Source organism: Ascaphus truei, chromosome 2 (assembly GCF_040206685.1).
Source record: "Ascaphus truei isolate aAscTru1 chromosome 2, aAscTru1.hap1, whole genome shotgun sequence".
In the NCBI taxonomy this organism is placed as follows: Eukaryota; Metazoa; Chordata; class Amphibia; order Anura; family Ascaphidae; genus Ascaphus; species Ascaphus truei.
The window spans coordinates 438,687,620-438,714,477 of record NC_134484.1 but is presented as its reverse complement, the minus strand read 5'-3'; the positions used below and the strand labels follow the sequence as shown (position 1 = coordinate 438,714,477).

At 44.1% G+C, this 26,858-nt stretch overlaps 1 protein-coding gene across 2 annotated transcripts in view; it reads right to left on the bottom strand.

The window, feature by feature from the left end:
- PTPRN2 (protein tyrosine phosphatase receptor type N2) overlaps positions 1-26,858 on the bottom strand; it is a 1,212,473-nt gene that overhangs the window by 1,030,864 nt on the left and 154,751 nt on the right. For both annotated transcript variants that reach the window (XM_075587846.1, XM_075587847.1), the window contains exon 2: positions 22,890-22,940. In XM_075587846.1, the coding sequence (XP_075443961.1) occupies positions 22,890-22,940 (51 nt within the window). The remainder of the gene's footprint in view (positions 1-22,889; positions 22,941-26,858) is intronic.

Sequence of the window (26,858 nt, the reverse complement as noted above, 5' to 3'; positions counted from 1 at the left end):
GGGAAACAAAATGACATACACATATGTAATAAATGTAGTACGTCTTTAGTAACTACAGTAGTCATGAAGACATGCACAATGCTCGTCTTAATAACCGCCATGTATCATGCCATGTCTTTATTTATATAGCGCCATCCAGGTACACAGGAGTACATATACTATAACATATAGTGGGAATTGAAGAGGCAGAGGCCCCAGCATGGGGTCGTAGGCTCCTTAAGGGCTGCGACGTCCTGATTGGCGAGAGCTGGTAGGGGGGGGGGGTCGGCTAACCCCCCTCCCCCTTCCCACACGGAGTGGGAAGGCTGCTTGTCCCCTCCCATGCAGGGGGAGGGGTAGAGGGTATAAAGAGTGGGGCCCCAGGGGAGAGAGACAGAGCTAACAGAATTCCCACCCACCCATCCCCAATGTTTTGCTATTGTATTAAACTGTTGGAATGTTATATTAACATGATTTGTATCACACAGGAGCAGTTTGTCTCCTCGTCACAGCGGAGCTGCCGCGCCAGCCAAGCTCAGGAGACGGAGAAAGGGTGAGGACTTTAGGGTCCGTCCCTCAGCTGGAGCCCCTAGAACAGCGCGGCAGGCTGGAGGCACCGGCTGTAGGGCCGGGCCGGCCTATGCCCAATCAACGCTGGTAAAAGGCTGGGCGCCAGCTTTAGGGCTGGGCCTAAGCTGACCCTAGGGGCGGGAGGGGGAGGGAAGCAGCCCAACATCGGCTGAATGAGGATCTCCCCCTCCCATTTTACAGTGCTTTTGGGCGGGGGGAGGGAGCGGGCCAATTGCTGGCTGTCGGCAGGGATCTCCCCCCCATGCACATGATACGGGCGGGGGAGGGAGCGGGACGATTGCTGGCTGTCTGGGCAAGGATCTCCCCTCCCCCCCCCATTTTGCATGGAGCATACTTGGCTGGCGGGCAGGCTGGTAGGATTTTAACAGCGGATGTTAAAATAAAGCTATGACCTTTTCTTCCAACATTGTGTGGTCTCCATTATTTGGTTTAGCGTCACAAAGGAGGGGCGGCGCATAAAGCCTTTAAAGTGCTTCAGACTCAGAGTAACAATAGGAAAGGGAGTTCCTGCCCCGAAAAGCTTACAATCTAAGTGCCAAGGCCAATCAACTAACCCCTACCTATTAGTCAACCAAGGCTAATGGGGCTGGTAGGTAGGCCACTAGTCCATAAGAAAAATAAAACAGAACATATAAAAGATCAAATACATACTGCACCGACACACTTTATTCGAGCAAATACCCGTTATGTACCTGGCAGATACCTGGAATGCGCCGCTCCTCACCTCTGACAAGCCCCGTTGCGTTTGCCTTCCCAGCCTGGGTTCATGCCTGGCTGACGGGCGGCTGATCTGTTAAATTATAATGATTAGGATTTAATAGGCTGCAATGCTTCGCGTGTCTACCAGATGGCATAAATTCATGAATTGTAATGCAGTATATATATATATTGCACCGACACACTTTATTCGAGCAAATACCCAGTATGTACCTGGCAGATACCTGGAATGCGCCGCTCCTCACCTCTGACAAGCCCCGTTGCGTTTGCCTTCCCAGCCTGGGTTCATGCCTGGCTGACGGGCGGCTGATCTGTTAAATGATAATGATTAGGATTTAATAGGCTGCAATGCTTCGCGTGTCTACCAGATGGCATAAATTCATGAATTGTAATGCAGTATATATATATATACTGTGCATTATTGCAGCCAGCGGGAATAAAATGCTTCAATCCTTGCTGGAAAATACCTCAATGCACTCGGGCAGAAAACAGTCACAAACCTCAATACACCCGGGTATACCCGAATTCGTGGGACTAGCCGAGCTCGAATAAAGTGTGTCGCCAGTGTAGAATAAAGCAATGTGATAGATAGTGTAGTTACCGCCTCAGTTGCCATTACAGTTAAAAGGGCATGCAATGTGGATACTAAGGGGTTACTAACTAACTTCGCTCTATTGATTATTATTCCTGGCATCTTCGCTAGCGATGAAAGAAGCTTCTGCAGGGTTTCTGGAATGTATTGTAACATGATATGAGGTCATACTGGCTGCCCTGCACTCCAGTTGCTCTCAGGGAGAGTGATTAGAATGGAACACGAGACCCTCTCTTCTGTCCAGGCCCAGGTGGGAAGACACCAGAAGCATGCCATTGCTGTAGAAGTGAGCACACGAACCGGCCCTTTGTCCTACTGTTCATTCTCCTGAAGGGTTAAATTGCCAAATAACGGCAACTCCACTTAGGAATTTACTCTATACAGACCCAAGCGTTGTTCTAAATCTCCATTGGAGTCAATAGGGATCTTCGTCCAAAAACATCCCGATCGTCCGCTTCGGAACTATATTAAATGACCCCCTTAGATCATTCAGGTCAATTCACTAAAAATAATCAACCACATACTGTACTGTAACACATTTTCAACAATTTTAGGAAATAATCATTCAAAATACTGAATCCACAAGAAGCTCATTAGAGAATAATTTCTAAATAGCGATGTGCAACATTTTCTCTTAAGTTCGGAATCCAGACCTTGTAAACCAAATGTAGCCAGGTCCCCTTTGGCTCCCCGGTTCCCTGTTCCTCTTCCCCTTACCTTCACCAGTGAGAAGGCAGTTGCGGGGACGAGCACATCTCCCGGTGGCGTCGGAGGCACGGCGCCGCCATCTTGTACGCGTTCGCGCATGCGCGGTGTTTGCAGTCGCGGCGCCCATTACATATAGCCCAGGAAAGTGTAGGGAGGCAGGAAGGCCCCCTAAATGTTGCGCATGCTCAGGAAAGTAGGCCGGCGGCCATTAGTCTAGCGCAGGCGCAGATAGAGAGAGGTAGGCGGCAATTAGAGAGGCCCCCAGGCGGTCCTCATAGGGAAAAGCCCCAGAGGGGACTACAACTCCCAGCAGGCTTAGAGGCAGGTGAGTCAGATGATTGCAGGCAGCCAATAATGTTTGCAGTTTTCCCTGCAGAGTAGATACATTGTATGGGCAATGTGCTGTGTGTCAGTTAGGCTGAGGACACAGTGGGGGAAGGAAGTGGGGCAGAGAGCCGCGAGCTTCTGCCCTAGGCCAGAAATCCCCAGGCTAGAGCTGAGGCCCTGACTCCCCACTAGTGAGGGTGAGTGTTCATAGGGACAGGCCCTTAGGTAAGGACCCTATGCCTCTTCAGCTGTGTGCTAGGCAGGGACCTAGTGACAGTACCTGTGCAGTTCCTTAGTACAGGGAGAGAGACCCTGTGCAGTTCCTTAGTGCAGGGAGAGAGAGACCCTGTGCAGTTCCTTAATGCAGGGAGAGAGAGACCCTGTGCAGTTCCTTAGTGCAGGGAGAGAGAGAGACCCTGTGCAGTTCCTTAGTGCAGGGAGAGAGACCCTGTGCAGTTCCTTAGTGCAGGGAGAGAGAGACCCTGTGCAGTTCCTTAGTGCAGGGAGAGAGACCCTGTGCAGTTCCTTAGTGCAGGGAGAGAGACCCTGTGCAGTTCCTTAGTGCAGGGAGAGAGACCCTGTGCAGTTCCTTAGTGCAGGGAGAGAGAGACCCTGTGCAGTTCCTTAGTGCGGGGAGAGAGACCCTGTGCAGTTCCTTAGTGCAGGGAGAGAGAGACCCTGTGCAGTTCCTTAGTGCAGGGAGAGAGAGACCCTGTGCAGTTCCTTAGTGCAGGGAGAGACCCTGTGCAGTTCCTTAGTGCAGGGAGAGAGAGAGACCCTGTGCAGTTCCTTAGTGTAGGGAGAGAGAGAGACCCTGTGCAGTTCCTTAGTGCAGGGAGAGAGAGAGACCCTGTGCAGTTCCTTAGTGCGGGGAAAGAGACCCTGTGCAGTTCCTTAGTGCAGGGAGAGAGAGAGACCCTGTGCAGTTCCTTAGTGCGGGGAAAGAGACCCTGTGCAGTTCCTTAGTGCAGGGAAAGAGACCCTGTGCAGTTCCTTAGTGCAGGGAGAGAGAGACCCTGTGCAGTTCCTTAGTGCAGGGAGAGAGAGACCCTGTGCAGTTCCTTAGTGCAGGGAAAGAGAGAGAGAGACCCTGTGCAGTTCCTTAGTGCAGGGAGAGAGACCCTGTGCAGTTCCTTAGTGCAGGGAAAGAGAGAGAGAGACCCTGTGCAGTTCCTTAGTGCAGGGAGAGAGACCCTGTGCAGTTCCTTAGTGCAGGGACCAGTGATAGTGTTGCTGCATGTTCCTGTAAGCTGTGTTGCTGATCCAGAGACTGTCCTTACGGTGGGACGTCCGGCGGGACCCCATCTGGTAACATAGGTCCCCCCTCACATGCACTCTATATGCGATTGGGTGGGGGGGGGGGAGGTTGAAAAACCCCTTACACAAATATAAAGACATTCACACACCTCTGGTCAACGTGCATTGCAAATTCAAACACGGAGATTTTGGAAACTTGTCAATATTTTTTTACTAGACAAAAATAATATTTTTTGTGGAGGATTTTGCTAAGCAAATGTGAAATTCGCCCCATCCGCATTTCTAACCCACCATAAAGGAGAATTCTGCAGTGACTATAAAATAATTAAAAGGGTGAATTATACGTGCAGTCAGAAAATTCACAATGTTAAACATTTTTTTTTTAAATCATAATATTTTTCAAAATAGAAAACTGCTGAAGGATTGTGCAGTGAATGAAACGACAAATGCAAAGGAGAGGAAAACGCAGGCAACTGAGACCTGTCCAAACATCATTGATCACATTGTAGTCACAGCCCTAAGCACTCCTGGGCCCATATGACAACTCACTGCTGTTAAGCATTGTGATTGCTCAAATGACCTCCAGCACACACGGAGGTGAGAAAATAAAAAGAAAAGCTGACAAATCAGTGTTCATTTTTCATTTCTATTGCCTTTATAAAAATATTTCCCCCACACAGAACATGAAAATATATCACACAATACCAATTTTGAGATGTCTGCACAATCTTTTCAGCCCAGTGGCTCTATAGATTTAAGAATTCAAATATGTTTGTAGGCACACATGTTTGATATTCATGTTTCAGGTTTTAACCAGCTCTAAATCTAAACATGGTCATTTGTTGTGACCTAAATCAGGGGCACGCAAACTTTTTTTGCTGCGCCCCCCCTGCCTTGCTCCCTCCATTCTTGCCTTCCCCCCCCCCCTTACCTAGCGTGGCGTCATTTGACACCACGTTACCAAGGCAGCAGTGACGTCACATGACTGCTGCGTTGTCATGGTCACGCATCCCGAAGCCGGCTGAACCTCGGTAAGTAGAGGTTGCAGACGCCTTGTGCGGTCCCCCAGCGTTTAATTTAAATGCCTCGGGGAAGAGCGCCTGATCTCTGCAACCACCCACGCCCCCCCCCAAAAAAAAATCATGCGCCCCCCAGTTTGCGCACTTGTGACCGAAATAAAGGTTTTGGACCCTTTTTGACAGATTTAGTCTTGGCCTAAGATAGGAAGAGCGCAGAGCAGAAAAACACTTGCATTGTTTTAGGTCTTAATCACACATCACAAAAGCAACAAAATCAGCATAGAGGGGTTATTCATTAAACTGTGATAGTGCAGATCGGGGCACTGCTGCACAGAAATTCCTATTGGAGTCTAAGGGTCTTTGCCGTCCAATAGTGTCCTGATCTGCACCATGGCAGTTTAATGAATAGCCCCAAAGTTATTCTTGTGTGCGAAAGCATGCTTCATTCAGATGTGAACAATTATGCCTGAAAATTGCACTTCACTAAAATGTGAGTATCTTCATCTGAGGTGTATGGTTGTCCCACCTGTACATGGTCATCCTACTAGCTGCACTCATTTCAGATCACAGCTGCTACACCAGGGGAGGCCAACTCCAGTCCTCAAAGGCCACCAACAGGCCAGGTATTAGGGATAGTCCTGCTTCAGCACAGTGGCTACATTATTTTGATTGATTTGAGCCCTCTGTGCTGAAGCAGTGATATCCTTAAACCTTGACCTGTTGGTGGCCCTTGTGGACTGGAGTTGGCCACGCCTGCCCTATGCCTTTAAAAAGAGAAAAGTTATTTTTTCCCCTGTTTGTAGTGCGACTTTGGGTACATGGATTCGTCCTACATCTGTAGATGAATAAAAACAGGACCATGAATTATATTACAGATGCAACTGCCGGTTCTGAGCCACTTGCCTTGTGAGTCCCGCACAGCATCCTATCCGTAGCCACGAAATTCCATCGGCCAAAACTAATGGCCCATCGAATTAACACAGTGGTGTCCCTCCGTTTTACCTGTCTGTAAGAGACACGCACTAAAAGACTGAATCAGTCACTACCTGCGCGCCTCTAAGGCTGCAAACCCGCTGCGGCCGGCGGCGCGCGCGGCCGCAGGCCACCAGACCCTTAAATCGAATGGTCCTTGCCCCCGCTGCCTCCGTCCGGCAGGGCTGACTACGTACTGTGACGCGTCAGCCTGCTGGAGCTACAACCGGATTGTGCTTTTCAGCGCTGACGCGTCACGTGGTACGCGAGTCAGCCAATGGGGAGGAGGGGAGGAGAGCTGCTTGTGTGTCTGTTTTGTGCGTTAGTCTGTGTGAGTGCGTGAGTGCCTGTGTGTGTGCCTGAGTGCGAGTGCCTGTCTGTGCCTGAGTGAATGTCTGTGTGTGTGCGTGAGTGCGTGTCTGTGTGTGTGCCTGTCTGTGTGTGTGCCTGAGTGCGTGCGTGAGTGCGTGTCTGTGTGTGAGGAGTTGAGGGGCTCAGCGGTTGAGGGGCTGAACGGCTGAGGAGTTGAGGTGCTGAACGGCTGACGGGCGGTCCCGCCCCCTCACGTCATGGCCGCGCCCCCCCCCCATGTCATGGCCGCGCCCCCCACCTGTTTTGGCCACGCCCTCCCCCCAACCCCCGCTCGCAAAAATGGTCCCTTTGGACCGGAAAAAGCCCCAAGTGCCTCTCCACGTGCTGCCTGTCTGCAGTGCGGGCGCGTGGTCTGAGGCAGCGGGGCCTTAGCCTAACAGGCAATCACGGGGCTTTTATTTCATTTTTATAATATATTATTGTAGCAGGTGGTCTCCGGAATCGCATTGATTTTGAGTCCATGGATCCCCTGCTTCCCGTGTTACAGGCCCCGTAATGGGGTGCCGGTAACCCAGCGACCATGTTTAAATTCTCCCGCGTCACTACTGCTAAGGTAATGATGGGGTTAACCCCTCCCGCAACCTTCCCGGTAGGCCTAACCACCCACCCTGGGGCAACAATCCCCTTCACTCACCACCTCTACCCCCAATAAACTAGGTAGTCTGGCTTAATCCCTTCATTGTCTTAGTGGTTAGCCGCTATGGTAAGGAAGCTGCTTTTATTTTATTTTGATGATATTATTGTAGCAGGGGGTCTCCGGAGCTGAACCGCATTGATTTCAGGTTCGGGGACCCCCTGCTTCCAGAGTTACAGGCCCAGATATGGGGTGCCGGTATCCCTTTGCTTTGTTTAAATCTCCCAATCACATAGGCCGTGACTCGGGAGAATTTAAACATGGCCACTGGGATACCGGCACCCCATAACGGGGCCTGTATCTCGGGAATCAGGGGGTCCCCGAACCTGAAATCAATGCGATTCAGCTCCGGAGACCCCCTGCTACAATAATATATTATCAAAATAAAATAAAAGCCCTGTGATCGCCTGTTAGAGGCGTGCAGGTAGAGTGACTGATTCAGTCTCTCTTAGTGTGCGTCTGTTACAGACAAGTGAAGCGAGGTAGGATTCACACCGTGCGAGTCCCATTAAAACGGAGGGACCCCCACTGTGTTCATCCGATGGGCCATTACAGCCTGCTATGGACTATGTATTTAGCAGAGTTTTGCGAGATGCTCAAGGATTTTCCTCAAACATTGGCTTAAAACCGGCAGTTGGATTTGTAGATTACTTTGATTATTGGAGATGGCTAGTGTTGCTGATTTTGTGACTAGCAAACATTTCTTCGTCATGCTGAGCAAACAATGGTAAATATAAAGCAAATGTCCTAGAACATGTAGGTAGTGTATAATTCTGTCTGGGTTGCCTGATGAACTCATGCAGAGTTTTAGATTTCCCCCCAAAGTAAATTTGTGAATAGCTACATTTACAAACCAAAGAATATTTAAATTGTTATTCCACTAATTACTACATCGCTTGCTGTTGCTGATGTTGCATCTACTACGGTAGGTTTTCAAAAGCACTGCAATAGGTTTAATGAGATGTATTTGTATAGAAACATTGATGTCAGAAGATTAAGATGCCATATGCAATTGTCAGAAAAAATATAGTACTCTCATAGCACCCCTGGGGGAGGGGTAGGCTTCAGTCAGATACATTCCAGGCTGCACTGTTTTTAAGTAAAAACCTTTCTTGCTTTATCCATTGTAACACCGCCGGAAGAAGAGATCAGTGTATCTCGAAAGCTCGCACTAATAAACGCATTTTGTTAGTCACAGAACGGTACCGTCTATTCGTTTTTTATTTTATATATATATATAACTCTCTTAGAATATATATGCAAGTATTGATGTGTGTGTGTATATATATATATACACAGGAGGGCCCCACTAATACGGCGAGTTCCGTTCTGAGGACCTGCCGTAAAGCGAAAATCGTCGGAAAGTGGAACCGGCGATTTTCGTTAGATGCGCAGACAGGCAATGCGTCATTCTGCACATGCGTGACAGAAGGAAACACCTCCATGCCGTGCATGCGCGACCCCTGGCTGGCCCGTTCTGCGCATGCGCAACCCCTGGACGGCCTGTTCTGCGCATGCGCGTACATATATATATATATATATATATATATATATATATATATATAAAGAAGAATGACCTAGGCGCACATATGCAGGGGAAGAGAAAAAAAGAGAGAGGAATATCATAGGGCAGTATATCAAATTATAGTCAGATAATAAAATGGTGAGATATGCACTTACACAAATAAAGCAAATAAAAGCCTTTAATCCACTTAGGGACTCACGAACTCAGCTCCTGCAGCTTGTCTTTTTCTTGGCCTCTGGATCTTTGGAGTGGTTATCCTCATGGATCAGCAACAGCAATCACGTTATGTCTGTTTGGACAGACTATCCCTTGTAGATAGATCTCACAAAGGAGGATAGGAAGGGAATAAAAGGAAAAACAGAATGTGTAAAACCTTTTAATAAAAATGTAATTTAAAATGCTAATAGCAGCCCCTGACGAAGCCCAAGTGGAGAAACGCGTAGGGCAAGCGTTATTGGTGCAGTGAGAGACACGCCGAGAGACTGTTCAGAGAGAGATTCGAACGGAGCCACGGCAGTGAACTTCTGAATCAACAGAGATCAAATCCCGCGAGAGCTGAGCCGGGCCAGACCACGTGATGCGGAAGTAACCGCCGGTGTGAGGAGGACTGGTAATCGGCGTTTCCAACCACGAGTGTGAGAGACTTGCTAAACACTCTACTGCCCATATTTAACTCACAGAATGTGAGTTGATTACTTCTTTTTTATTTTAAACTAATTACATTTTTATTAAAAGGTTTTACACATTCTGTTTTTCCTTTTATTCCCTTCCTATCCTCCTTTGTGAGATCTATCTACAAGGGATAGTCTGTTCAAACAGACATAACGTGATTGCTGTTGCTGATCCATGAGGATAACCACTCCAAAGATCCAGAGGCCAAGAAAAAGACAAGCTGCAGGAGCTGAGTTCGTGAGTCCCTAAGTGGATTAAAGGCTTTTATTTGCTTTATTTGTGTAAGTGCATATCTCACCATTTTATTATCGGACTATAATTTGATATACTGCCCTATGATATTCCTCTCTCTTTTTTATTCTTCCCCTGCATATGTGCGCCTAGGTCATTCTTCTTTATACATTCAAAGCGGCGATTGTGGAGCTGCAGACCTAAATTGGCTGCAGTCTGTAGGGTTAGTATATTGTAATGTTATATACCTTTTTTATATTGACTGAATTGGCTAGGAGTGTGGTTTATATATTTTTTTACCACGCTAACATTTTGTTAAATATTTGCGCTGTTTGTTTCTTGTTTTATATATATATATATATATATATATATATATATATATATATATATATATTCATGTAGAGGTATCAGTACCGTGTTAGCCGAGCTTCAATAATCAAAAAATAAATAGACGATACCGTTCTGTGGCTAACGAAATGCTTTTATTTGTGCGAGCTTTCGAGATACACTGATCTCTTCTTCCGGCGATGTTACAATGAATGAAGCAAAAGGTATACTTAAAAACAGTGTCTCTTGGAATGTTCTTCACTTGCCTTCAGTTACCCTTTGACACCTCTAGCCATAAAACACATCCACACCGGGGGAAGGAACAGCACAGATAACATTCCAAGAGACACTGTTTTTAAGTAATCCATGCTTCATTCATTGTAACATCGCCGGAAGAAGAGATCAGTGTATCTCGAAAGCTCGCACAAATAAAAGCATTTCGTTAGCCACAGAACGGTATCATCTATTTATTTTTTGATTATATATATATATATATATATATATATATATATATATATATATATATATATACACAGTTAGGTCCGGAAATAATTGGACACTTGACACAATTTTCATAATTTTGGCTCTGTACGCCACCACAATGGATTTGAAATGAAACAACTGAGATGCAATAGAATTGCAGACTTTCAGCTTTAATTCAAGGGGTTGAACAAAAATATCGTATGAAACGTTTAGGAATTGCAACCATTTTCATACACAGTCCCCTTATTTCAGGGGCTCAAATGTAATTGGACAAATTAACACAATCATAAATAAAATGTTCATTTTTTAATACTTTGTCGAGAATCCTTTTCAGGCAAGGACTGCTTGAAGTTTGGAATGCATGGACATCACCAAACGCTGGGTTTCCTCCTTTTTGATGCTTTGCCAGGCCTTTACTGCAGCTGTCTTCTGTTGTTGTTTGTTCGTGGGTCTTTCTACCTTAAGTTATGTCTTCAGCAAGTGAAATGCATGCTCGATCGGGTTGAGATCAAGTTATTGACTCGGCCATTGCAGAATATTCCACTTCTTTGTATTAAAAAACTCCTGGGATGCTTTCGCAGTATGTTTTGGGTCATTGTCCATCTGTAAAGTGAAACGCCGTTCAATCAACTTCGCTGAATTTGGCTGAATCTGAGCAGACAATATATCACTATACACTTTAGAATTCATCCGGCTGCTTCTGTCTTCTATCACATCATCAATAAACACTAGTGACCCAGTGCCATTGTAAGCCATGCATGCCCATGCCATCACACTGCCTCCACCATGTTTTACAGATGATGTGGTATGCTTCGGATCATGAGCCATTCCAAGCCTTCTCCATACTTTTTTCTTCCCATCATTCTGGTACAGGTTGATCTTAGTTTCATCTGTCCAAAGAATGCTGTTCCAGAACTGGGCTGGCTTTTTTAGATATTGTTTGGCAAAGTCTAATCTGGCCTTTCTATTCTTGAGGCTTATGAATGGTTTGCACCTTGTGGTGAACCCTCTGTATTGCTCTTGTAAAGTCTTCTCTTTATGGTAGACTTGGAGTGTTCTTCACTTGGCGTGTTCTTCACTTGGCTGGATGTTGTGAAGGGGTTTTTCTTTACCATGGAAAGGATCCTACAATCATCCACCACTGTTGTCTTCCGAGGACGTCCAGGCCTTTTTGTGTTGCAGAGCTCACAGTGCGTTCTTTTTTTCTCAGAATGTACCAAACTGTTGATTTGGCCACTCCTAATGTTCCTGCTATCTCTCTGATGGATTTTCTTTTTTTTTTTTGCACGAAATTTACAAAAAAGTTGGAGCGCAGAGAAGAAGAAAAAAATGGATATTAAACAATCGTTACTTTATTTGGTACACTGTACATTAAAAACTTACAATTAGGTATAGCTGCATACACGATGGGGATCCCACGTTCATCCGTTGTTTGCGCCGTCACTACCCCTGCCCAAACGGTACTTTCCTACTACGGATTCTCACAGAGTTCCTGAACCGGAACCGTAAGTCTACCCACTGTAGGATGGTGGGCTGGCTCTTTCGCGAGATGACAATGGCTGGCGGGGGTGACGTTAGGAGAAACTACCGGGTACCCCTATCGTGCAGGTATCACACTCCAAGGAGACGTGTGTACCATAAACCTGAGCAACCTCTCAACGCGTTTCGCGCATACTAGCGCTTCATCAGGAGGTATTGGGGCATACCAGGAGGCGGCCTTATATAAGCCACCACCTCCTAATTGCCCCTAACACAAAAACATGTGTGTACTTGTTACAGATATTTCCTAGTGATATGTGACAAAAGACATATGAAGACACATAACAAAATAAAGAGATTACTTTAAATGTAACCCTTTTTTTTTCAGCCTAAGGATGCCCTCTTTCACTTGCATTGAGAGCTCCTTTGACCGCATGTTGTGGGTTCACAGCAACAGCTTCCAAATGCGAATGCCACACCTGGAATCAACTCCAGACCTTTTACCTGCTTAATTGATGATGAAATAATAAAGGAATAGCCCACACCTGTCCATGAAACACCTTTTGATTCAATTGTCCAATTACTATTGGTCCCTTGAAAAAGTGGGGTCGACATATTAAAGAGATGTAATTCCTAAACCCTTCCTCTAATTTGGATGTGAATACCCTCAAATTAAAGCTGATAGACTGCACTTTAATCCCATTTTCGTTATTTAACTGTAACTTGAATTTATTTTGGTACACAGCCGAAATAACAAAACTTGTCTCAGTGTCCAATTATTTCCGGACCTAACTGTATATCCGGTCATGAGTACATCATAATAAGCATTCTTTTTGGTTGATCCTCTATTGATTAACCTTATTTGTATACCTATGTTATCTCCCTACAGTTTACATTTTGTCTGTTACCTTTTGGAAAGATACTAGATCAGAAGAGTAATACCTAAGACTTTTAACAACTTAGCTTCAGCAAGTGTTATTTGGCAGACATTTCTGCAGAAGTGTTGTGTCTTATTTAAGCGCCAGAACATCATTTTGAAGCACATACGGTTTATGGCTGTTATGTGTGGTTCAAATATGTGAGCTTTTTCTTCAGAAAATCTTTTTGCATTCTAGTTTGGTATGAGGGACGAATCATGTGGATGTGTGGCTCTCCACTATGACACCTCAGAAGTCCTCCCTATTTCTGTCAGCTGGCAGCACTAATTTCCAACCCTCGAGTGTCGGCAGGGCAGGGAAGGGTATTCTGATGGTTAATTAATAAGGGGACAGACCAATTGCAACACAGTGCCTCTGTGGAGAAGCACTCCGATTGACGCACCCTGCATTTAGATGCACTAAAAAGAGGAAAGTGGTATTTCCCAAGTCAGTCATTAGGGACATGGCAAAATTTGATGACACCAATGTAGTTCAGTGCAATGCTGCCAAGGGTTAAAAAAAAAGTACAAAAACAGAGGGGCAGCAGCTTTACTGAGGGAGGGTTTTGATACCACTTTGTGGAACTGAAAGAGAAGGCAAATTGGCAAGGAAAAAGCTGGATTCTCACTATTTTACTCCCCCCATCCCTTCTAATTTCTGCTGTGAGCATCAGTGAATGATCACATTGACAAGTCCCTTTGTATGATGTGATATTCTTAATCTGATGATGTGCTGGAGCTGTTGAGGTTGTGTAGATATGGAGCCTTGATAGGCTAAAACAAAGTCAGCATTTTGCCTCTTGTCTATTTACCCCTCATGTTCTCACTTGATTGGTTGTCACTTAGAGGACAATTCCTGATTTGATAAATATCTGAGGTGCCACCCTACAAATGGGAATACAACATCATGTCAGGAACCTATCATGCAGGTGACCTGGAGTTACTTGGCAGGCAGGTACGTAAAACAATATTCACAAAGCGATGCCAAGCCAAAAAGTCCCTTGTGGCCCATTCACTAAAACACCTGTTCAATATGCTGGGAACTTTTCTCCATGCTGCAGCTGAATTAATCAGACTAATATGTTCTCCAGCAGAGTAAGACGGTTTAAAAGCTTATTTAACAGGGCCTGAATATCTAAATTTGATACAGGTCCCAGGGTACACGTTGCACATACTGGCGGTATCTTTCCAGGAAAAAGCAAGACAGTGAATGGCTTCAAAGTTCAGAGAATTGACATAAACTATAAATTTAGACTTGAGTCAATTCCAAGAGACATTGGTTGTTAGCAGCCATCGATCACAAATATTTAACTAGAATGAGCTAAAAGCATTTAAATACCACATTGACTACATATTGTTTAGGAGTGTTCACATTTTATAATTAAATTTGGATATTTAAACTTACATCGTTTTCCGTAGAAGTACTGTACTTGGTTGGATGCTTCATTATTTAAAATTGTACTTTACGTCTATAAATAAATATTTTTTTTTTACATATTAATACTTTCGCATTTATTTGCGATCATAATTGACAGTGAATGCTACTGTTCCTTTACAGCTTCTGCAAATCCCAAAAATATATGGCAAATTGCACTTTTGCCAGATATCAATAGAAGACATAATGATTAAGAACATTAGCAGAATGCTTTTTGCATATACAGATGGTAGAATTCAACATCATGCCTTGTGATCGATATTATCATGCCATCAGTTCTGTCTCTACGCAACTGCACATATGGCTTTGTACCAGGAGCTTAATCAATGTAGCATCCAACTATATTTACTTAATAACCGCATAACACCTGTTGAGATTCAGGATACATGCCTGATCCTTTTTACAAAGTTAGCAAACAGGTATATAAATTGTCTCCTATGAAACTGTTACCTTTTCTTCTCAATATGTGAATCAATAAACTGCCACCTATGTTCTCTTTATTTGTGCTGAAATACTGGTTACAGATATTCACATGTACTGTATGCCTCTGCAATTAATCAGAATGAGGTACACCATAGTAATCTTGTATACTATTTAGGATCCTGTCACTGGTTTTGTTACTGTGATGGATAAATCTTGAAGATTAGGATTCTCATGTATTGTAAATATGGTAGTTGCTATATACATCTATACCTTTTTTTATTACAGTATTTGACTGTCACCACTTTGCTTATTTACAAAAAATAATAAAAAGATGTATGTATGTATATATATATATATATATATATATATATATATATATATGCAAAATTTTCAGATGGCACTCACATATAATGTTAAAATACAGGTGCTTGTCCCATAGGTAATGTGTAGATAAATAGTTCCTTACCAGGCAGACCTCGAATCCCAGGACACCACAGCAAAGAAGAGACAACACTCAAGATAATAGATAACAAAAAAGTTGGAGCGCAGAGAGAAAAAAGAGGTGGTATTAGGCAAAATCACTTTAATGGGTAACAATACATATAAAAACTTACAATCAGTAAAGCTGCATCGCCCGTAGGGTTCCCAAGCCTGTCCTCACTAACGCTGCCTCACTCGGCAGTGCCCTGCTGCGAATCTCTGCCCTGCTCCAACCCGGAAGTGGAAGTCCAATGCTGGGCTCTCTCGCGAGATCGCTCTTAGGGAATGTGATGGCTATGGCTGGAATTCAAAACCGAACCCCTATAGGCTACGGGTACCACTCTCCAAGACCGAGTGTGTACCCTAAATTCTATGCAACCCCTCAACGCGTTTCGCGCGATCTTGCGCTTCGTCAGGAGGTAATAAACATCTCAGGGGGCTGCCTTATATAGGCCACCACCCCCCTGACGAGCATGTCAACGGTATCAGAAATGCCAAACGCAATGTGGAAAATGGCAAAAAAGTACATAATTTGGCACTGCACTTTTTAAAACACCATAATGGGTTAACTGAAGGTCTATGCTTCAGAGGTTTAGAGATAGTCCAAAAAGATATTAGAAAAGGGAATAGAGATCTAAAGTTACTTCAACGAGAACAATATTGGATATATACACTTAAAAGTAAAATACCTGATGGTCTGAATGAAATGATAGAGCTAAATCCCTTCCTTAGATAGTTATATGAATTCTAACTTTAAAACAAATATGCAATATAGGGGTTTTAGGTTCCACAGTTTCCAAATTTTAATGTTTAATTTTTAGTCTATCTATTTTTTAATAAGTGGAAGAGTATACAAACATTTTATATAAAAAATGAAAAATACAATTTTATAGAATGTGGTCTGCAATTAGATTAAGAAAAAGTTTCATTAGAGTAGCTATTTCCAATATGCTGATAAGCAGGTGATTGATTTAAGGATCTAAGTACAAGTTAGGGACTATTTTAAGGAATTTTAAAAGTAATTTTAAATAATGTTCTAGGGAAAGTATATAGAATTTTTAGGATGTGTGTAAAGGGTTTTATAATCAATGTATAAGATATTAGTGATTTGTTTTTGTTTATGTCATGTTTAGAGTATATGTCTAGTCACAGGATCATTGTTTATTCATTGTAACAAGTATGCACATGTGTAATAGATTTAGCACAATCAGGGGGGTGGTGGCCTATATAAGGCAGCCCCCTGAGATGTTTATTACCTCCTGACGAAGCGCAAGATCGCGCGAAACGCGTTGAGGGGTTGCATAGAATTTAGGGTACACACTCGGTCTTGGAGAGTGGTACCCGTAGCCTATAGGGGTTCGGTTTTGAATTCCAGCCATAGCCATCACATTCCCTAAGAGCGATCTCGCGAGAGAGCCCAGCATTGGACTTCCACTTCCGGGTTGGAGCAGGGCAGAGATTCGCAGCAGGGCACTGCCGAGTGAGGCAGCGTTAGTGAGGACAGGCTTGGGAACCCTACGGGCGATGCAGCTTTACTGATTGTAAGTTTTTATATGTATTGTTACCCATTAAAGTGATTTTGCCTAATACCACCTCTTTTTTCTCTCTGCGCTCCAACTTTTTTGTTATCTATTGACTGTTGGCCCGGGTGATCGCCGGAGGAATTGGGAGCTGCGGGAGAAGGTAGATAACGGAGATATCCAGGAGACAACAGACGAGCGCAGCCTCCATTTTGCTGGGAACACTCAAGATAATCCTGTGTCAAAAGTGTATTAAAGGAAACAAGGAGCTCCCTTGAGAAAGGTCCTGTTCCTAGGACCGAAACGCCGGGTGATTGTGCCATGTTTCCTTTAATACACTTTTGACACAGGATTATCTTGAGTGCTGTCTCTTCTTTGCTGTGGTGTCTTGGGATTCGAGGTCTGCCTGGTAAGGAACTATTTATCTCTATATATATATATATATATTCCTATATCATGGAATAGTCAGAATATATGTATATATATATATATATATATATATATATATATATATATATATATATATATATATATATATATATATATATATATATACATATATTCTGACTATTCCATGAAAATTTATTTTTCAAAGAGATTAGAGAGATAGGACTTGTGCTCTAACTTCCAGCAAAACATAATGCATTACAGGAGGGACTTTTAATAAACATATGTAATAGGGTATGTCTTTTCCGCCTTTCTTTCCCCACCCTGTTATGTAAGTCCTGCTAGCTGCAGGCTGTAAGGGGTTAATCTGTGGGCTTGTGACCCCTACCCATGCTCCTCTATGATGGACTGGAGTAAGGTGGTGACTCATGGCCTGTGTAAGCCTATCAGGGATACGTATAGACCATGAGCCCGACCCTTCTGTCCTAACTAGGGGAATGCCAAATTTAATATCAGTCCTGTTCCTGATCTGGAGGAGAGAGGAAGCAGAGAGCTATGAGTCTCTCCCATGGCGCGATGAGCGTGCTCACCTCTGTCTGAGGGAACAGCAGATTCAGCCACAGAGGCCATGTAAGACCAAGGGCCATCACCATCCAGAAGTCTGGGACCTCTGAGACTCTGCATCACTGTAAGGAGATCTGCAGTGGATGCCTGCCATACAATAAAGACTCTTATTATCACTCCTGTCTTAGTATCAGTCCTTGGGCAGGACGGAGAAGTATGCAATAGTGGGGTCTGACTTCTGGACACCCTGGAACCCACTATGGTTGGAGGCGCTAACACCAGTGAGATGAATTACGGGAAGAACCTATGCCTGCCCTGATCTCCACTACATCGCAAATCCTGCTCAGCTTCCCTGGTCCTACCAGGTATCGCACCACACACACAGGTAGCAGAGGCTGTGTATCTCCCACTGGGGGTGGGTGGGTAGGGGAAACAGTGCTACACATATAGGGTGACCATATTTTAAAAATGAAAAACCGGGACACATAAAAAAATTATTAAAACAACAAATGACATTACTAAAAAAATGAATATTATAATGATATTTATCTAATAGTGTCACCACTGTATTATTCATTCTACCTTTTCCCATTCTCTATCTACAGTACCTTCTCCCCCATTCTCTCTATCCCTCCCCATTTTCTCTCACCCACCCCCCCCCCTATTTTCTCTCACCCTCCCCCCCATTCTCTCTCACCCTTCCCCTCATTCTCTCTCCCCCTCAGTCTCTCTCTCCCTCCCCTCCCCCTAATTCTCTCTATTTTCTAGACTATGCTGAGTCTGTTACATTGTTCAGTGTGTATGTTCAATAAAGTTCAGAATTAGCCTGCTATTCTAAGGGAGGGCCTATGACCGTGTGTAGGCCGGCTTACTAGCCACACCCCAGGGAAGGAGGTTTTTTTTCACCCCTATAGAATAGAGCAGCAGTGCGCAAACTGGGGGGTGCTAGATTTTCTGGGAAGGGGTGAAGCAGTTAGAGAGTTCCCGCGCTCTCCCCCCAGGCATTTAAATCAAATGCCGGGGGACCACGCGAGGCCTCTATAATACACGTACCTTCCCTTCCAGCAACGTGTCGTCCTGGTAACACAGCGTTAAATGACGTCACAGGGTCACGTGACGTCACGTTACCATGGCAACGTGAAGTCACATGAACCCGCGTGTCATTGGATGACGAGGTCGAGCAGGGGGGGGGAGGGTGAGACACCGAAGAGAGCAGGCAGGGGTGCGCTTGGGAAATGTTTGCACACCCCTGGAATAGAGTAAGGTTTTGGGGGTAGCAGTGGTTCTGGGTTGTACTTCAGAGTGTACAGACACATTTGAGAGCCTCTCCCCAGAGGGAGCAGGCTGAGGCCTTGCCCCAGCATGGGGTAAGGTATCTACAAAGGAAGATAGTCAAGGTCTAAAGTCTGGGTACTGCATTCGGAGACTGTGACCTGTATATACCAACATGCATGTAATAATAAACCAATTATACCCAATCAGGTGTTATGATTGACTGTCAACTAAGAAGAAGTGTCTCTGAGGTTCATCCTCTAAGCCACAGGATCCTCTTGGACTGGAGGCGCTGTCACTGAAAGAATCACCGTGAGCCTTTCCTGACTCCCCCCACCCCTAACCCCCCCCCCCCCCCCACACCACTGCGCAGATCTCCTGTCTCCTGTTTACCAGCCAGGTATGCACCAGCACCACAGAATACTCCAGTAGCGACGCTATCTCCCATACGGTGTGGGAAGGGGTGCTACGCATAATACAGGAGTAATTGTATAACGGGCACATTCATCTACCTGTAAGGAAAATCTAAACTACTTAGTCACTCTTGCAGTACTTACTTAACTGTAATAGATATTGAACGTTCTGGACTTGTGATATTTCCTCCATATTTTGTCCTTCAACCCACCTTGTTTCCCAGTGTCATTCCAATACTCTAGTAATGATTCCTTATGCTCCCATTGAATCCTAGTGCACACGTTGGCGGTTATTCATTCAACTGCGATAGTGCTCATTGGGAACCTATGAAAAAGAAGCTCTCAATGAAGTCAATGGGAGTTTCTGTGAGAGAGTGACCCAACCACACTATTGCAGTTTAATGAATAAACTCCAAAGTGTGCACTAGGATTCAATGGGAGCATAAAGAGTCATAACAAAGGTATTTAAGATACTAATTTTTATTCATATTATTTTTGCATTCAACTATACTAATAAAAAAACCTTTGACCTTTACAATTTTTTATATGTTCTTTACATTAGCGTTTAGTAAACAATCTTAATTAATCCATCTTGAGAAGATGAAGGTTAGTACATTACACACAAAAAGCCCTGTAGGGATACATCCCTGTCAACAATGTTTTTCTACACTTACAAAATATATACATTTAGCTCATTTCTCCTTATGCAACAGCATCATTCTTGTGAAGTGTTATCTAAAGATCCCCGTGGGCAAATTACAGAATGTCATTCAATTTCTAAGGGAACCATGATTTGTAAATAACTGAATATTTGCATCAAAGTACTGAATTAGACAAAATACAATGTCGATGTTATCTTAACCTGAGCTAAAATGGTATAGCTTCAGAATTCGTTCCCCACTCACAGGGGGAGAGAGAGACATATCTTAGCCAGCTATCTTGCAACGTATACATATTTTTATCTATGGAACCCAAATATTAAATATTAAAACATAATGTTTATTTATTTGCACATTTGCAGACCTGCCTACTCCCATCCTGTGATGAGTGATGGCTTTAATGTACCGTCACATCCTCTGAGAGGCGATATAAGACAGATACTGTAAGTTGGTTGAAACTTTAATCAAACTGGAATTGTTTAGGACAGTTGCAAATGTAACACTTCTTCCCCCAGCCAACAGAAGAGGGAACACACCCAAGTGTCCCAATGTCTGTCAGCTGTTGTGTGAAATGGCAGGTTACGCTCAGTGGCTCTTATTACCTTGCCCCTCAGGTTGCTGGCATCCGTGCAGGAACAGTCCAGTACATCTTCTTTGGAATACTCATGCAGCATTTCCAAAGAGGCACGGTTCTTACTTCGTCCCACTATATGGCCTTGAGGTGTGTTCCACCCACAATAGGGGAATACGGGTACTTCAGACTAGGGGATTACAGGCGGGAAAGAATCTCTCCAGTTATGTCTCAAGTTATAATGTTTAGGTGACATGGAGTCCATGGATCTCAGTGGCGAGGAACCACCATTGCCTGTTACCATCTTGCCAGTACTGTGCATAACTACTGTAAGTAAGAATTGTGCCTCTTTGGAAATGATGCATGAGCATTCCAAAGAGGATGTTAATAATCAAGTGAAGAAAAGTTCCTGGCACCCTCCATGTATTTGCTTACCACACCAGCCTGCACAGATGCCAGCACCACGAGGCACAAGGTAATCAGAGCCACTGTGCCTCGCCTGACAGACATTGTGACACCTGGGTGTGGCCCCTCTTCTATTGGCCAGCGGAAGAGGTGTTACACAAACATGTTGATGAAGAATCACTATGGATTTACAGCACCCTACAGTACCTTTCCTATGCTTGTAAATTATTTAGCTAGTCAAAGTGCGGAATTTACGTTCTTGAAATGTTGATGTCCACATAAGGACACAATCAGTGCGACTACATTTTCCTTTTTCACATTATTGAAAACCATAAAGTGTATAGTTTTCTGGAAATGTACAATGGTTACTACAGTATACTCTTAGAGAAGGAGTGGCTGAGTGAGTAAAGACACTGACTCTGTGTCAGCTCCTTGTGACCTTGGGTAATTCACTTTATCTCCCTGTGCCTCAGGCACCAAAAACAGATTGTAATCTCATCCGGGCAGGGACTGTGTCTGTAAAAAGCCTACGTGCTGCGTACCTCGCACTATACTGTAATTGTGACAAAAAACGCTATATCAAATAAAGTCATTATTATTATTCTCCAAAACATGCATACATTATATATTGAAAATGGAAAATAACAAGTTGTTAAGTTTTGCAGATCACAGACTATAAAGCTGATTCAGACTTTATACTGAGGATACGAGAAGACTGAATGTTAAAATGCAGATTACATTTAACTGGTAAATGAAAGGTAATGCATATTTAGTTTCTGGACAAGTTACCCAATTATCCGAGCCGGCTTCTCACCCCTACGGTACACAGCACTGATCTCCTTAGATCTGTCTCCAGAGACCTGATTACAGTCCCAAGATTCAATAAAGAATACGGTCGCTCTTACTTCTTGTTCCATTCCCCCTACGGCTGGAACAGTTTACCCGAGTCCCTCAAATCTGCTTCCTGTCTACGTTCCTTCAAGATGTCTCCTACTTTAAACTTGTTTGTAGCTGTAACTTGTAATACTGTGTTGTTAACTTTACTTTTGTGCACAAGACATATTTAAAAACGAAAGGCAGATCCTTTATTTTTTCCTGGTTAAATATTTTATAAATAAATTATAAGAATATGCTCTATAAATACTGATGATTGGGAGAAAGTATGCAAAATATACACGTGTGCACAATATATAAACGTACAGTATATACTGTACAACAATTTAATCTGAATTAATTAATAGTGAACAGGGCACAGATCTTGGAATCGTCCTGCAGAGCTCACTGAAACATCACCTTGATGCACAAACAGTGCTCAAGGTTTCAAATGCAATTTACAATGGGTTGTAACAATATAAAAAAAAGAACGTATAATTAATAATTGTGTAAATCTATTATTTTCGATTATCTTGAGCTGGAGAAGGCACTGTAGAGAGAAAGTCATGAGAAGCACTGGATAAGGGAGTAGATGATAAATAGGTGCTAGCTGTTTTACTGTACATTATACACAGTAGAAGGATAGTCACTGAAATTCTGCAACAGCATTTACAGTATATTATTAACAAAAGGAAACCGTTTTACACTTAATGCCTTATTAACCTGTGGAATTTTTAGCCACTGCACAGAAAATAAAATGAATGAGTTAGTGACTCCATAAATACCTGTTAGAAAGAGTGATAATAATTGAATCGCATGCTTTGACTATCTGTAGCTCATTATGAGAAAGAAAGTGCGTGACTGTGCTGCTTTGCACTATAGATGATTAATTATAGACAGAATATCCAGTTCTACACAGACTGTCAGACACTGTTGGAGGTAGGATTGGACTTGATGAACCATTTGTTCTGTGTCTTGGTATTCATACTGTATTATTACAACCTCTTACTTAAACATCTCACATTAAATATGCAAAAAAAAGACAAATATAACAAACAAAAAAACGGGGGGAAAATGTTGACCTACCATTTAAGCAGATCTCATATGATTTGCAGAGGTCATCTTCAAACAAGCAACCTAAACACAAGAAAGGACAATCAGCATTGTTTTAGCCACAGCCCCTGAGAAAATAAAGTATGAATATGAATAATACATTTATCATGGAAATAATAATAGAAAGTATTCCAACGTGAATAAATATCACCCACAATATTGCAGTCCAGATAACACTCAAATAGCAAACATAGTCTTCAAATAGACAAAGTCATTATGTCTTCTATGGAAGCAATACATGTAGTTTTTAATTTACTTAATAATAATATTTTAGTTTGCATACCTAGCAAGGTAATCTTAATTTGAGTGAGGATTCATTTAGAAGTGAATAGCTAATAGAAACAATACAGTTGGTTAGAGAATGGGATATATATTTTTTTATAACCTTGCTACAAAAAAATGACAAATTTATGACACTAAAATGGAAATTGTATTACAAGACCATAACATATTAAATTAATCATTACCATTTCTCTACATCAACAGCAGTTATCATTTCGTATATCAAAACATGTATTTAAGTTCATCACATTTTAACATTCATCTCTGCATGTAGACGGAAATGTTTGTGATAACATCAGTACCAATACAATAGGCTATTACATTCACCATAACTATTTGTACGTTAGCACTACAAATTCTACAATGCTGTCTCTGTAAGTTCTCCCTAATTATCACTTAGATTGTAAGCTCTTCGGGGCAGGAACCCCCCTTCCTATTATTACTGCCATGTCTGAAACGCTTATTCCCATTGTGTGTTATATTATTATATGGTGTGCATTACTGCTGTGAAGCGCTGTGTACATAAATGGCGCTATATAAATAAAGATATACCGGTACATACATACACACATGGACATATATCTGTATATTTACATTCTATTATTTGTAGATGTCACAATCACGAGTGGATACCCCGGTGGGCTGGTGCTGTGTGCCGGCGCTGAGGCTCCCCAGCTTCCCAAGCAGCAGCCCGGCAGTCACTGTCTTCAACACTCTCCCTCCTCCACTCGGAACCAGAAGTTGGGTCCAACTTCTGCCAGACCAGAGGGAGGAGCTCCGGACTCACTAGACCGGACTCCCCAGACTGAGACCTCCTCACCCCAAGGTAAAATTGTTGGGGGGGGGGGGGGGGGAGGTGTCTTCCTGTATGTCTGTGTGTGTATTGGAGTGAGTGAGGGGGGGGGGGAAGAGAGGGGTGGAGGGGAAGAAATGGGGGAGTGTAAGGGCAGAAGAGAGAGAGGGAGGAGGGTAAGGGGGGCTTGATTACAGATTCCCCACACTTTTGCCCACAACTAAATTGATTGCCGGGGGAGGGCGCACGGTACCTCTGTAAGTGTCTTTACTTTCTATGGAGCGGCATCTCCTCCCGCAGTGGCACGTTGTCATGGCGATCTGACATCACATGAAGCCGCGACACTGCAGGAGGTGGGCCGCCATTGAAGGAATCGCACGGGCTGATATGTGCCTGCAATCCGGTCACAATGCTGGTCCAGCTATCTTTTTTGCTGTTTCTTGATTCTACAGTTATTTACTTTGCACAGTATACTGTAAACTGTGACAAACATGTATTAAACGGTACAAGATCTGAATGACCATATTTCCTCATTTCGTACACAATGACGCAGCGGAGGAAAAGTGGATTCTAAACCTTGTTTTTACAAATCTCTGTTGATCTCACTTCGGATATTTTTTTCTCTGTCAATGTCAACGGCCCCTTGAGAATCTGAAATCTGTATTCAGTTGTGAATTGTTCCGGTATGGGTATAAAGGTTCTCCAGCAGGTGTGCTGCTGTTTTCCTCCCACTCCTGTGTTATACCACATTGCGTCTGTGAAGGTCATTCCTATTTTTGATTTCTTTTCACCAGTGCAGGATGTTGCCAGTGCACAGTATATTTCCTCTTACGCTTTGCCTACGTTTTCGATGTGGCATACAGTGTTTCTATATAGAGATTTTCATTGTAACATATTGTTTGGATGTTGTCCTGACACTGGGATTTCAATAGAAACATCTTTTAATTTTAGATCCTGAAACCGAAAAATAAATGTTTGCAATCGGCGCACTGCGATGTTGTAGAGCTACGCACAGCATTTAACAACTATGTTTGCTATTTGAGTAGATTTAAATGATGTCGTCATCATGCCATGGAATGACTATGCACCTCACACTGTATAAATGTTAACAATAGGATTACGCAATATATAAATTCTTTATTTTAACTGCATTGGCTGCTGAGGGGAAGGGTAGGGAAGCTTTTTTATATATGTAGCAGGGTCCCCCCTGGTCCCCCTTACCCTCGCTGCTGCTGGGGCTCCGGCGGCATCGAAGGCAGGGCGTCGCCATCTTGGTTGTGTCGCGGAGGTTCGCACATGCGCAGTAGCGACGCTGCTGCCATTTTGGTAAAGAAGTGGCAGCAGAGGCGCTCCGTAGCGCAGGGACGGCCCACAGTCGCGCATGTGCAGTTAGGGTGATGCGGCGGCCATTACAGGGTTGCGCAGGCTCAGCGGAGAGTAGCGGCGGCCATTACAGATCGCGCACGCGTCCCCAATAGGAAAGAGGGCCATGGAGGACTACAGCCCCCAGAATGCTTAGAGGCAGACAGGCCACCTGACACCAGGGAGCCAATAAGGCTTACAGCTTTCCCTGAGAGGAAAGATACATTGTTGTGTGCTGCAGTGAGGAAATCAGTGAGACCGAGGAGACAGAGGGGGAAGGTAGGGGGGCAGAGAGCTGCAAGCTTCTGCCCTAGGTCAGAAGTACCCCAGGCTAGAGTTGAGGCCCTGACTCCCCACTAGTGAGGGTGGGTGGTCATAGGGACAGGCCCTTAGGTAAGGACCCTGTGCCTTCAGCTGTGTGATAGGCAGGGACAGAGTTACAGTGCCTGCTGTAGTTCCTTAGTGCAGGGAGAGAGAGAGACCCTGTGCAGTTCCTTGTGCAGGGAGAGATACCCTGTGCAGTTCCTTAGTGCAGGGACCCAGTGATAGAGTCTGCTGCATGTTCCTGTATGCTGTGTTGCTGATCCAGAGACTGTCCATACGGTGGGACGTCCAGCTGGACCCCATCCCCCGCGGAGGTACAGATCAGCGTTGGACCAAGCGGCGCCGGTAGACCCTTTGCGAAGACATGTGAGAAAAAATGGGGGTGAACCCCTGGTGGTGCTACAAATATGCCAGGCAGTTAGTGACAAATAAGCACATAATAAAGAACCAAAACTGAGTAGATAAACGGTGAGGGTGTCTCCATTAATGTGCCGATGGTATGTGCGTGCCTGAATACCCCCACCTCACCTGTTTGGAGCCGTTGGAAACGATTTCCCCACGCCGATGGTACACACCCCCCCTGGGAGGAGGAGATAGCTGGTATTAAACTCCTCAGCTGAACGTGCGGCAAACCCGGTGAAGGAGACTGACAGGTGTAATGGAGCCCTGCAAGCAGAGTCTCTGGCCGTCTGACCGGGTGCCTGCTGGAAAACTCCTGATGAACCGGTCCGTTGCTGCAGGGGGGTAAGTGGCGGCTGTTGGTGGGGAGGACGACGCACTCAGAGCCTCCAAATAGGGTCCGTCAATGCTGGAATCTCCCGGAGCAGGTGAGGGAAGGGGTTATCGGCTGCACACTGGCAATGACTGAGACACATGCAGCTAGTGAAGGAAATCCTCTCGAATGGATCAGCTGCTCCGTGTAGGAAGTGCCGATGCGTGCTACAATGCAGGGAAGTCAAAGAATAGTAGTGAGAGAGCAGAGCACTGCCAAAATGATGAAGAGGGCTTTGATGCAAAAAAATATAAATTTATTTATTAGGCATAATAGCCAAAAAAGAGCAGACACACTAGATTAAAAAACTCTGACGCGTTTCCCGCCGTGGAGGCGCTTTATCAAAGAGTACTACTGCTCCATGGGAGTCGGGTTATATAATGGTCAGAGGCTAATGCACGCCCACGAT